The sequence below is a fragment of the Vanacampus margaritifer genome, chromosome 8, assembly GCF_051991255.1.
Source record: "Vanacampus margaritifer isolate UIUO_Vmar chromosome 8, RoL_Vmar_1.0, whole genome shotgun sequence".
NCBI lineage: Eukaryota > Metazoa > Chordata > Actinopteri > Syngnathiformes > Syngnathidae > Vanacampus > Vanacampus margaritifer.
The window spans coordinates 11,712,039-11,724,645 of record NC_135439.1 but is presented as its reverse complement, the minus strand read 5'-3'; the positions used below and the strand labels follow the sequence as shown (position 1 = coordinate 11,724,645).

Below are 12,607 nucleotides of genomic sequence, written 5' to 3'. Positions count from 1 at the left end.
ATTTTTCAGACTAGGCAAGTGGCAAGAAATTCCACATTTTTTTCATATTGCGCAAGTGGGGGGAAAAAAATCCCTCCCCGCATTTTGTGACAGTTGAATAATAAATCCTGGTCAAGGGTGATACCAAGGTTCCTCAGTGCTGTTTGAGTTGTGGCTACAAAAAAAGTATCCACACCGCTTCAAATGATGGCAGGTGACAGCCACATCCCAAGTTTTTGAGGGTGTGTATACTTGTGCAATCACATCTTAGTTGTTTCTTTTTATTTTATTTTATTTTTTCCTACCAGTTGAGTTATCCAAGTTATCAGTCATATGGGGTAGATGCCACGGGCTTCCGACTTCCGGGTTTTACACATCAGCGCTGTTTCCGGCCAAACTCGCAACCCTACCCCTAATTTTCTAAATAATAATACTACCTAAGAGAAGTATGTAAAGACTGAAGTACATACTCCTGTAGGACGTCATGACTGATTTTTGCGTGGATTGAATATTTTTCTTTTTAAACAATATTTACAAACCAATCAATCTGACACCCAATGCCAAGTGCGACTCAATCCAATTCGATGTAATCTAAATTTAGGTCGATCTGTATTCGTCAGTCGTCACGATGTTGACGTGATTGGACAGCCCCCGGCACGCGCGGGCGGTTGCCGGAAGTGCCTTTAAAGCAAGTGACAGCCGCCGCAGCGAGCACACGCTCGACCACGACAAGGGCAACTTCCACACGAGATGATCTGGACTGTCTTCCTACTGGTCCAAGCGGTGCTGCTCTACTTCTTTGTCACGCAGAGATCCAGGTTGGTTTTATGTCTAAATCTAAGGACCTAACTTGTTTTTCCATGATGTTACAGCGCTCTGATTTGACTTAATGCTTCAGGTCCGAGAGTGATCCACCTCTTGACAAAGGCGCTATCCCTTGGTTGGGTCATGCAATTGAATTCGGAAAAGATGCAGCCAAGTTCTTGAATCGAATGAAGCAGAAGCATGGCGACATCTTTACAGTGAGTCATTAAAATGAGCGTTATTTCAAACTTGCATTGGACAACTTTTAAGACCTGTAAAACTATTTCAAAAGAACATCAAAATAAAAGTGGATATTTCCTTTTGGTAAAAGTAATACAACATTACTTTATTGTCAATACTCATACAGACAAATCACAATGCCTTTTCTCCCTCGAGTCATAAACAAAGGAATAAATAAAAATACAGATAAAAGCGAAATAAAGAAAGAAAAAAATGAAATGCATAGAAGAGTATAATGGTAATTGAGCATAACAAAAGACTCCTCTTGTTTATTACTATACTGTACAATCATGTTCAGTTTGGACCTAACACTGTCATAATTATTAGGGGTTTTTTTTGTTTTTGTTTTTGTTTTCAGCAGAGTAAAATAGTGCTGCATCATCATGAAAGCTACAGTATGTCTAATATTTTCCTTATCTCAGCTATTTTTGTGCATACACAGTGTATACAAAATATAGATGATATTTCCAGAATTGTACACATTAAGTGTGAATATAATTAATTAATGAATAGAATTAAAATAAATGTTACAAATTCACAAAATACAGCAACAAAATTGCACTTACGTATGTTCTGCCATTGAACTTTTTTTTTTTTTTTTTTTTAGGGCAGTCCCTTAGTATGTTCCTTGCGGGAAGGAACTAGTTTTGGTTACAGAGGCGTACCTAATGGGAATTAATATGCAGTTTCATCCAAAGTATGTTTAAAAAAAAAAAAAAAGAGAAGAAGATATAATATAATAAGATTATTTTTAAAATCATTCAGTTCTATTGAAAAGCATTTCATACTTAGATGCTTCTCACCACTTGATGACCCAATTATATTTGTCCTACACTGTAAAAAAAGATAGGCCGATAACATGATAATCTTTGTTGTATTTATTTACTCCACTATAAGGTAATTATAATATTTTATTATTGTACACTATAACACATGTAATTGTCAGGCACTATACTGTATGTGCGGCGCATTAATGTGGCTTTGAGACTTCAAGATCCTAATAGCACATTAAGTCAAGTTCACGTATTAAAATTTTACCTTTTTGTTTGAACTCACCTCAAAGAGTTATTCCACTTTGAACATACTGTATAAACGTAAATTAACAATCGAAAACATGTCATGAAGTGTGAAAACGTATTATGCACGCAAGTTACAATGACATAATGGCTGAAAGTTTTTTATTTTTTTACAGTGTAATAGTTTACTTGCTAATGAGATTATAGCCTCAATATTCTTATCTTTGCATCTGAGTCGGAAATAATTGTTGTGTGTCCAGGTGCGTGTCGTGGGCCGCTACGTGACCGTGCTGCTGGATCCTCACTCGTACGACTGCGTGATCGACGACAGCGACTCGCTGGACTTTCAGCGCTATGCAGATGTCCTCATGGAGAGGATTTTCAAGCTGCGCCTACCGCATCGGCAACCCGCTCACTCAAAAGCGCTGATGAAACGGTACGCCCTTGTCTCCTTACTCCTCCTCCGCCCAAGGGCCTCGGGTCATGTCAGGTTTTCATGTTCCTTTCCGTTTCTAATCATTTGGTTTCTTATAAATACTCCGTTGTGTGTTTACATGTATTTTTAGAGCTTCTGGTTTCGTTACTTACCACCTGGGATACGTTCAAGCCCCACCTGGCAGTAGGTGAAAATGAGGGAAATATGCTGATTCAATACTTAAAAATCTACTTTTAAAGAAGTGCCGCTTTTTTTTCCGTTCTATTGTCGTGTAGAAATGTGCAAAATAAATCCCCATGTTACATTATCTGAGGGAAAATGTAGGTAGGGCAAAGTTAATAGTTGAACTGCAGTATTGTGACATGGAATAATTCCACTTTTTCACAACCCCATCAATCAGGAGGTCTGGTTCTTGCTCAGCTGTTAACCTGCCTTTGTCCCCTTGAACCTCCGCAGGCACTTCCATGGAATGAATTTGGCCGGCGTTAACGACACCATGAGCAGACACCTGGAGGCCTTGCTGAAAGCCGAGATTCCTCCGAACCAGAAATACTGGAAACAGACGGAGCTCTTCGACTTCTCATACGGCCTTCTCTTCAAGTAAAGTTTTCCCCCTCCCACACGCTCACACCTGCACATGCCTCGCTATGACAAAAGAAGCCTTCATGCAAAAAAAAAGGAAGAATCTGTAAAGTCCCTGTAACGTAGAAATTGTTTTGTGAATTTGACACCGCAAACAACCCCGACTAATTTGATTGCGAAAAATCTGCATTGTATTTCAAACAACGCTCCAAAATGTTTCCTCCTCCGCCTTCTCGCCTTTGCCATGCATGCACTCGCAGCTGACAACGAGGCGCTCTAAACCGGCATGAAGCCCAGGTCCACCTTGATTCTCATGCAACACCAGTGCGCAGCCACACAATGACCGTCATGTCGGACTTCTTTTTTTTCTTTTCCACTCCTCGCGCGCTTCTACCTTTCTCACTGGCCACACTCAAGGCCAACAACGAGGCGCTCTAAAGCGGCAACATCCGCACAAAGCCCCAGTCCACTAGCTGGGTGTTAAGTCTGGTTTATTTTTATTTTTTTTGTCCTGTTCTTTTCCCTTCTTGTGCTTCGGCCTTTCTCATCATAATGTGTATGCACTCACTACTGACAACAAGGCACTCTAAAGCGGCCCAATTTTTTTTAACCGCACTCAAAAATCAGGAAAATGTATATAGTATGTTGAACAATAGTTGAATTATTCTACTATTGAGTACTATTATACATTTCTCAGTCTTTACACATTTTTAGCAATTATGTTCAAGCATGTCCGTCATAATGTGCTGTATAAACAAATCTCTAAATTCTTTTTACTGGGCCTTTAAGATACAGCTGCTTACATACCAGCCTGTGTTTCTTTATTTGTAAACAGTCCAAGATAAACTTAGGATGACCCCACTGTTTAGCGGGCTTGTTTCCGCTCGCCTGCATCAAAATGGAGCTTTGGTGATAAAAGTAAGCATAGAAGGCAAACATGAGACATGTGACGTCAAGCCGTGAGGCATCTGGGACGTGCCCAGATGTGCAAGCAGTGGGACACACCGAGTACAACGCATTGTTTGCCCGAGTAGAAAAATACCTGAAGTTAAACATCACCAGATTTTTGAATGTCCCAACTCTTTTACGTGCAGGGCGGGATACCTGACGCTCTTCGGAGGGGAACAGAATAATAACAGCGCCGATCCTTCTAACGTCTACGACGAGTATCGCAAGTTTGACAACCTCCTAACCAAGCTGGCAAGAAGAAGCTTGAAGCCAGGTAATGGCTCGTCAACCGCCCAAAGACAATTAAAACGCCTAATGGGTGGTGCCTGTCCGCTCCACTGCATGCTATGACTCATAATGTGCTCACTCACCTCTTGACATCATCACCGCACGTGTGTGGTTTCCATAGCGAGTTTCCAGAATGGATATGATATACAGTGGTTGCTGATCTAAACCCATCAGAGACAACAATGAGATCAATTCAAGACTTTATGATGATGATAATAACTTGAAAATTAATTAATTATTTATTTATATATATTATTACAATAATTATATAACATATTAATAATAATAATTCTTATATTATATAATCATTTTAATTGAATTATTAAAAGTACCCTTTTAAAACTATGTATTGATATTTATTATTAAAACTGTGAATCATTATTAAAAATTAGTTTTTAAAAGTCAATGGAAGCTGCATCGCAAATTTAAGATTCCCCCCCCCCCATTTATTATATTCACTATTCATTCCGTGACCTAGTTCGTAACTCAAAACACTCATATCTCAAATTATTTCCTGATTAAAATGAATATAAATGCTATTAAATCGTTTTTAACAATAAGAAATCTAGCACTATAATCTTATTTTAAAAACATACAGCAATGACTTGATGAAATAGAATGTAAAGAATTCAACAGTTTTTTGCCACATTTTTTGCTTCAATTTAATGGAAGATGTGCTGCTTCTTCTGGTGTCCTTGCATTTGCCACCTGGGGGCAGTATAATTCATATATAGAGAGACGTGCGAAGAAGAGTTTCACAAGTGAATTAGTAAATCGCAGTCATAGTCTTTTTTTCGCGCAAAGTAAAGAATACATGCCTTGAATGTTATCACTAAGCCAAGTTGTGTGGTTTATTAAATAATTCACTATTTTGTTTAATGTCAGAGTAAACTTCTACTGTGGCTGGCAATAAACCGCTCGAAGCATCTTATTTGAAGAATTGTTGACTAGGCAAACTGCTGCTTGTTGCGAAGTGACTTGCGTTGAGTTTACTGTCGTCATACGGCGCTCGTATCGAAAGATTTGCTCTCAAGTCAACGCAAAAATTCATCCGAACTTCTTGTTTCTTGAAAAACTCGTAAGTGTGGTCGCTTGTATCTAAGGCACCACTGTAGATGTAAAAAATGAATTGATGAGAAAAAAAAGAAGTTGAGTTCATTGATTTGTGACAAAATATTATTATTATTATTTTTATTTTATTTTTTTACGAAGACATCTGCTGTGGGAACACCACAGAATTTGAGTAAAACTAAAAGGCAGTTCAGAAAATGTTGTGGCTTACGACAGGGCGATTTCAAGACTTGATTTCATCTTTGTTGTATTCACTGACAAGTCTTCGCAAGCTGTCCTGCTGCTTTGATGTCATGTTGTTTACTGAGCTCACACAGCTATCTGATGCACTGATTTCATATCAGTGATACAACAAAAGAAGCCCCTATGACAAGTTTTTATTTATATATATATATATATATAAATCACATGAAAGCACATTGAGGATAAAAGCAACCAAGTAACCATAATACAGTCATTACACAGAGTGATCAATTTCATGATTTGATTTTTTGTGATGATTATAGCTTTACCTCTTACAAAACCCCAAATTAAAAAAATATATAATTTTACACGAGAAACAATCAAAATGCTTTTTAATATATAGTTTAGGGTAGGAATTGGCCTTCTATCTGTTTAATGATTCTGTTTCACTCATATTCACTAAACTTGATTTGCTGTGCTGTGTCATTGTTTTTTTTTTTCTTTCTTCAGTCTGATGTAGTCACCTTCACAAGGACGTATGCCAGATGTAATATTATTGCACAGTCGTAATATTATTACTCAAGCATGCCCGTTGCTGTCATATCTTAAGCCTCTTATCCTCCGCTGACGTCTCTCCTTTCATTTGTCTTTTGAATCGCTGCCGTTCTGTGACTCATTCACTGATTGGAGATGCTTTTGTTGTATTTGTTTTTAATAACAGAGGAGAGGAGGACAGCCCAGAGTGCTCGCCACAAGTTGTGGGAACTTTTGGCCCCGGCGGGTCAGACGGAGGACTCGGGGTCAAATGCGTGGATTCACGCCTATAGGCAACTTCTGCAGCAGGAGGGGGCAGACGAGGAGATGCAGAAGCGGGCGGTGCTGCTGCAACTTTGGGCCACTCAGGTAAGCGTGAGCTCAGGAGGGAGCTGTTGTGCGTTTGTGCCAAGGAAGCATTCAAAGCTTGGTGGAGATTAGGGAAAGTTGTCTGCTTTTATCAAATGAACTTGCTTGAACTTGAATTGCAGTATTCCACTTCTCTCCACATGAGGGTGCTGTTCACTTGCTAGTTTTATATAGACGTGGTGAAAGGACTCACACCCTTGTATTTACTTGTGTAAAAAAAGACTCTAGGTTAAGAGTTTGTACTGATTTGGAGTAAAAGTAATAAGTACAGACTTTAACATGTATTTGTGAAAATGTGTTATATACAATAGCCGTTTTGCTAACTTGGCACATTTCCTGCTCACAAAATATTTTCCCTTTCATTAACTTAAATATACATACTGGTAAGAAAACAAATATCTTACACAATATCACATTTTGTTGTTCTTGTTTTTTTGAAACCAAGAACCTCAAACAAATGTTCCCATGCTAGCTAAAATTAGCTAGCTAAAGTTGCTAATAACAATAGCCAGTGAAATAATGTTTTGTTTTGTTTTTTAAATAGTGTCATTTTCGACTGAGGTTTTTTGTTTTGTTTTAGAAAAAAATAGTAATGAGCCTATTTGACAAAGGAGTAGAAAGTACAGCTATCTGTATTCAAATGTAGGGAGTACAAGTTAAAAGTATTTAGAAAACTAAAAACTCAATGAAATTACAGACACCAGAAAAATCTACTTAGGATTCGTCACCCCTCACTCGAGATAGACAAAAAAAATTAGTGTCATTTTTACTCCCGAATGATTAATTAAAACACATTTTTTAGATTAAAATTCAAAGTTTTTCACGACAATATATTTGAGTTTGAGTGAGTGCCGCTTTGGATGCAAGTTCCACTCACATTTATCTAAACTCCATTCTGACTCATTCCATCTTGCCTACAGCCCAGCTGGAGGCCTCTTTGTATTCAACGTGTTGTTCAGATGTCAACTTGGCCTTACAGGCAGCTTACTCATCATTTTGTTCGGCACTCATCGCTTTCGTTTTATTTCCAACTTTTGAATCACAACTTTGAAGTGACGCTGAGTCACACTTAAGCGAGTGAGGCATTCACGGGCTTCATTAGAACATGTTATTTTAGTCATAAAGACCATTTATTTACACAAAACAAATAGTGTATTCATTATAAATACTGAGAGTAGGCTGATGAGATGGTCATCAACATGAATCACATTGGTCATGTAGTTTTTGGCTTAAAGAGGGGAGTTTGCAACTTTAAAAAAAATTTTTTTGTCATATTTGTTAAAACCTTATTACAGAAGTGTGGAACTGCCAAGTCAACATTTTCGCATAATGCCACATGGTATTACTTGCACATGCGTGAATGGGGGAGAAAAATCTTTTTTTTTTTTTTTTTTTAGCATTTGGCCCACATTGTACCAAGACGTTCAAAATTCAATAAAAAATATTGTTTATTCGCAACATATATGATCTATTATTATGTCTGCAGTGCACGATTTAGGGTCGACATTTTTTTCTCATATTGCACTTAGATATTGACTTGCGCAAGTAATACCCCTTAGCATTGTGGGAACATTTGCTATATTTGTAGCATTTAGCGTACTAGTATGTTCAAACGTATTTACGATTATGTTTGAACGTATTTAAATACTTTATATAAATTCATCCTTCATAAATTCCTAACTTCACCATTAATATTAGATATTTATTAAGCTACTGCTTATGAATTGAAAAACATTTTTTTTTTTTTCATATTAAATATACCTGATTTTATAAATCTCAAGTGTTCAATATGTGAAACATCTGTGATGTGGAACACATTTTCTTTTCTTTTCATTTTTTTTTGGGGGGGGGGGGTGACAGTTCCAGATCTGCTCTCCAGTTGGAGTATTCAAATTTCATATTGCATTTCCTTGAAAATCTTGTTGAACTGTATTTTAGCCCATTCACAAATTACTTTTTGCTGGTAATGAATGTCACCCTGGAAAAAATATATATTAAACTAAAACTCCAGTCATGAAACGTAGTTCAACAATAGGAATGAAAACTAATAACTGTATTAGTCTTATAAATTATGTAAAAATGTATTGAAGTTGGATGTGTATTCATCACATCTTCATTACTGGACCTTATACACTAGATGCAGACAGCTGCTAGGCAACCTCAGATTTCAAATGATTTTCCTTGTTTGCTTAAACCATTTATACACTTGCCAAAATAACACCATCCAAGACGGTACAATCTGTTTTTTAGTGGTGTGATTTGATTTTTGCTTCTTTTTTTTTCTCCCTATTGTTGCATGTCACATTGTGTTCCTATTTGCCTTTGCCAAACAAGCACCTGTGCTGTCGCTACGCAACAGCAGAGTGAGACAAAAAGGACAAGCGTGGTCACTGTCCTCTTTTTGTTTGCTCAAAGGGCAACGTCGGCCCCGCCGCCTTTTGGCTCTTGGGATTCTTGTTGACAAATCCTGAAGCGATGAGTGCTGTGAGGAGCGAGTTCAAGCAGATGGAAACATCAGACGCTTCCCTTCTCCACTCGCGTGGAAACACTCCCGTCTTTGGTAGGTGAATGGCGACCGGGGCTTTTTGAGTTAAATGCCATCTGTAGTTTGAGTTTTTCCTCTTTTCAGTGGTTCTCAAACTGGGGTCTGACAATGCAGCCACAAAACGTAGCAGTTACCTCCTAAGAATCCATCTTGTTCAAAACATAATAAAGATGTTGTACAATCACATAAAAGGGGCATTACATAAGAACATAGAATTAAAATAACATTAGAATTATACATTTGAGAACCTCTGCTTTATATCGCAAAGAATAAAGCCAGCACTTAGTCATAATTCTTCTTTCTCTCCTCCCTAGACAGTGCCTTGGAAGAGACACTCCGACTCACCGCTGCCCCCTTCATCACCAGAGAGGTAGTGCACGAGAAGACCATTCAAATGGCTAATGGTCAAGTGTACCATCTGCGAAAAGGAGACCGGGTGTGCTTGTTCCCGTTCACCAGCCCTCAAATGGACCCGGAGATTTACCCAGAGCCGCAGGTGAGTGTTCCCGTTGATAGTGTAATTGTCCCCACTCCATCTAAACCATTGTTGACAGCATACATTTGCGGGGGCATAGGGGCCGAGCCCTACCATAAATAGTGGAAAACGACGAGTAATTGGTACCTCCTAAAAATGTTCTTGATCTCCTATGTTAGTGGTCTCAACCATAAATATACTTTAGCTAATGCTACATGCTATTGCCGTCTTGGTTCAACATCTGTAAATACACTACTAATTGATATTCTCTCCCCATTCTACCAGCCTGCTGTTTTTTGGCTTGTATTGGAATTTGGCCATGTTCTACACAGACCACAGTGATATGTTGTTTTTGGTTCTACATTTTTTTTCTCCAACTCTTTAATTAAAGAGGAAGTCAAAAAAAAATAAAAAATCTTAGCAATAATATGTTCTATGCAGCCCCACTTGTCTAAATATGGTATTCTGGTTAATAATGTTTTAGTGGAATGTGAGTTGAGCAGCAAAATCCAGCAGTTTTTAATCAATATCAGAAGGCAGCCATTTTCCCACTTGCTGTCAAGTGAAAATGACATCACAGTTGCTCAGGTCTCAGGTAACAACCAATCACAGCTCATCTTCAGAAAATATGTGAGCTGTGATTGGTCGTTGCCTGAGTCTTGAGCAACTGTGATGTCATCTTCAGTCGTCAGCAAGTGGCAAAATGGCCGCCCCCTGAGATGGATCAAATCGGCTGGATTTTGCTGCATAACTCATATTCAACAAATGTAATATTAATCAGAATGTCATGTTTAGACTAGTGAGGTCACATATAACATGTTATTGTCAAGAAATTATTAAGGTTGACTAAAATTCAACAACACATACATACACTGTAGATATATATATATATATTTTTATGTAAATAAAATAGTTTTCTGATTTATTTATTTTTACCACGTCAATCGTGAATCCTATTACTTTGTGATCGGATAGTCGAAGATGCGGGGGCGTAACTAAAAACGTAATTAGGTGAATTCACGAATAGCGAACCGCGAATAGACTGGCGATTACCTCATTGCATTTGGACCACTTGGGAGTATATGTAACATGAGCATTTGCGTGGGGGAGGTGCGATGAACTCCTACACAAATCTGACCGTTTCCCCACCCAATAAGAGGTCAGCTGCGCGCCTCTGAGGGATTAGCATAGCAGGGAAACAAAATCACCGCTAATTAGCGTGGGAAGGACATCGCAAGGTCACTTTAAAACTTGTTCTGACGCACACCGTTGAAGGGGATTTTCGTCAACAAATCCGACACGTCACAACTCCGAAAATGTGTTTGCAGAAGTTCCAGTTTGACCGCTTCCTGAATAAAGATGGATCGGCTAAAAGGGATTTTTACAAAGGAGGCAGAAGGCTGAAATATTACACCATGCCGTGGGGCGCGGGGACCAATGGCTGTGTGGGAAAGCAGTTTGCCATCAATACCATCAGACAGTGAGTGTGCTGGAATCAGCGCAGCGCCTCAAGACCTCCCGTTATCCGAGTCTGGAACCCACTTTGTGTCTTTTCTTTATCTCCTATTCAGGTTTGTGTACTTGCTGCTGGATATGGATTTGGAATTGTGTGACATAAATGCTCAGATGCCGGAGATAGACACCAGCCGTTATGGATTCGGGATGCTCCAACCAAAGGGAGACTTGTTGGTGCGCATTAAAGCCAGGAAGATGCACTAACTCTTTTATTTTGTATGTACGTTCTCATATACGCGCTATGTACAGCATAATGTGTCATAATACTTTTTATACTTTTGTATTTATAATGTGAATTTTTGAATTATTTTGTTATTTAAAAATAAATAAATAAATGTGACTTACTGTGTTTTGTCTTTTGTGTTGGTTTGGTGAGAAGAGCACTTAAAAGCTTAATTTTTGTTGTTAAACAACAACAAATAATTACCGCTGTGGCATACTAGTTCTAATCCTAAATGTCGTGTGCGTGTGCTTTTTGAGCAGAAAATTGCCACAACGATTCTCCGCCCCATCCCCAAAGCACTAACAGAACGCCCCCCCCCCCCCCCTCCATGATGTGCTCTGACACCGATGTATGTCTCTTACATCTCCTACCTTGAAGCATGTTACTTTATGTTAACTGGTGATAATTCATTTGGAGAGCAGGACTGTATGTACTTTAAACACTGAAGCACACATCTGTCACAGTGACACACGTGCCCACTGTTTGGAGAGTGAGTGGAAAGTTTAGATTTGTGTATAATCCGCGAAGCTGCTGATCACTTGCTGACAGATGCAAGACTTTGAGGCTGTGTGCTGATAAATGTTGCATGGAAATGTATAATACTCAAAAACAAAACAAATGAGTGACTTAACATGTTTATGTTGGCAAAAATCTATCACAATAGTACAATCTATTGAGAATAAAAAGGTAATGTATTTGTATACTTCTTTTCAACTTGATTTAAGCTAAATGTGACTTGATTCTGGAATGGATTCCACTACATTAATTTGTAATGGGAGAATTATATCAATCAGGAAAATTATATCAACAAGCTTTTTATCTCCATATTTGAACACAGAGACTTGCTACCTTGAGATATGACTGAACCGAAATCCGAGTTTTAAAAGACTCAAGCTGTTGCTCGGCTCATTTTGGTTTGTTTTATTTATCTGTTTCGCTTTGACTTGTGAGCCTCTTGAGGTCCCAACATTAATTGTTGGCAGCGAAATCAACTCATTTAACAAAAAGGCAGATTAAAGCAGTTGTTTTTTTGCCACTCTGTTGGATTTTACTCTCGTACAAACATTTAAAAAATAAAAAATAAAAGAAGAGAAATTACACCTTGTGTATTTAAAACCTATCACATTGAGTCTGTTTAGCTTAATGCTAACAAACAATTCAAAATGCCATGGACGGCTAACGAATAGAATCAGCAGTGGATGGAAATGGCGCCGATGTGTAAAATCCGGAAGTCGGAAGTCCGTGGCATCTACCCTATTATAATTTGAACACTGTTCTCACATGTGTTAGGGAAAAAAAGAGAACTAGCGCCATCTGGTGGGCTGGGGTGTCCTCACTGGTCACATTGTCTTTGCTAGTGCAGCGGTGTGGCACAGCAAGGGTTAAAGTGAGCTGGAGG

General features: G+C 38.4%; 1 protein-coding gene across 1 annotated transcript; it reads left to right on the top strand.

Moving 5' to 3' along the window:
* The first annotated feature begins 94 nt into the window (after nt 1–94).
* On the top strand, nt 95–11,325 carry LOC144056770 (prostacyclin synthase-like). Its single transcript, XM_077573822.1, has 10 exons — nt 95–797; nt 878–1,001; nt 2,300–2,475; nt 2,932–3,075; nt 4,152–4,279; nt 6,269–6,450; nt 8,866–9,010; nt 9,310–9,491; nt 10,799–10,950; nt 11,042–11,325. Exons 1-10 carry the CDS (start codon nt 730–732, stop codon nt 11,187–11,189), a joined length of 1,449 nt encoding a protein of 482 aa, XP_077429948.1. The 5' UTR covers nt 95–729; the 3' UTR covers nt 11,190–11,325.
* The last annotated feature ends 1,282 nt before the right edge of the window (nt 11,326–12,607 follow it).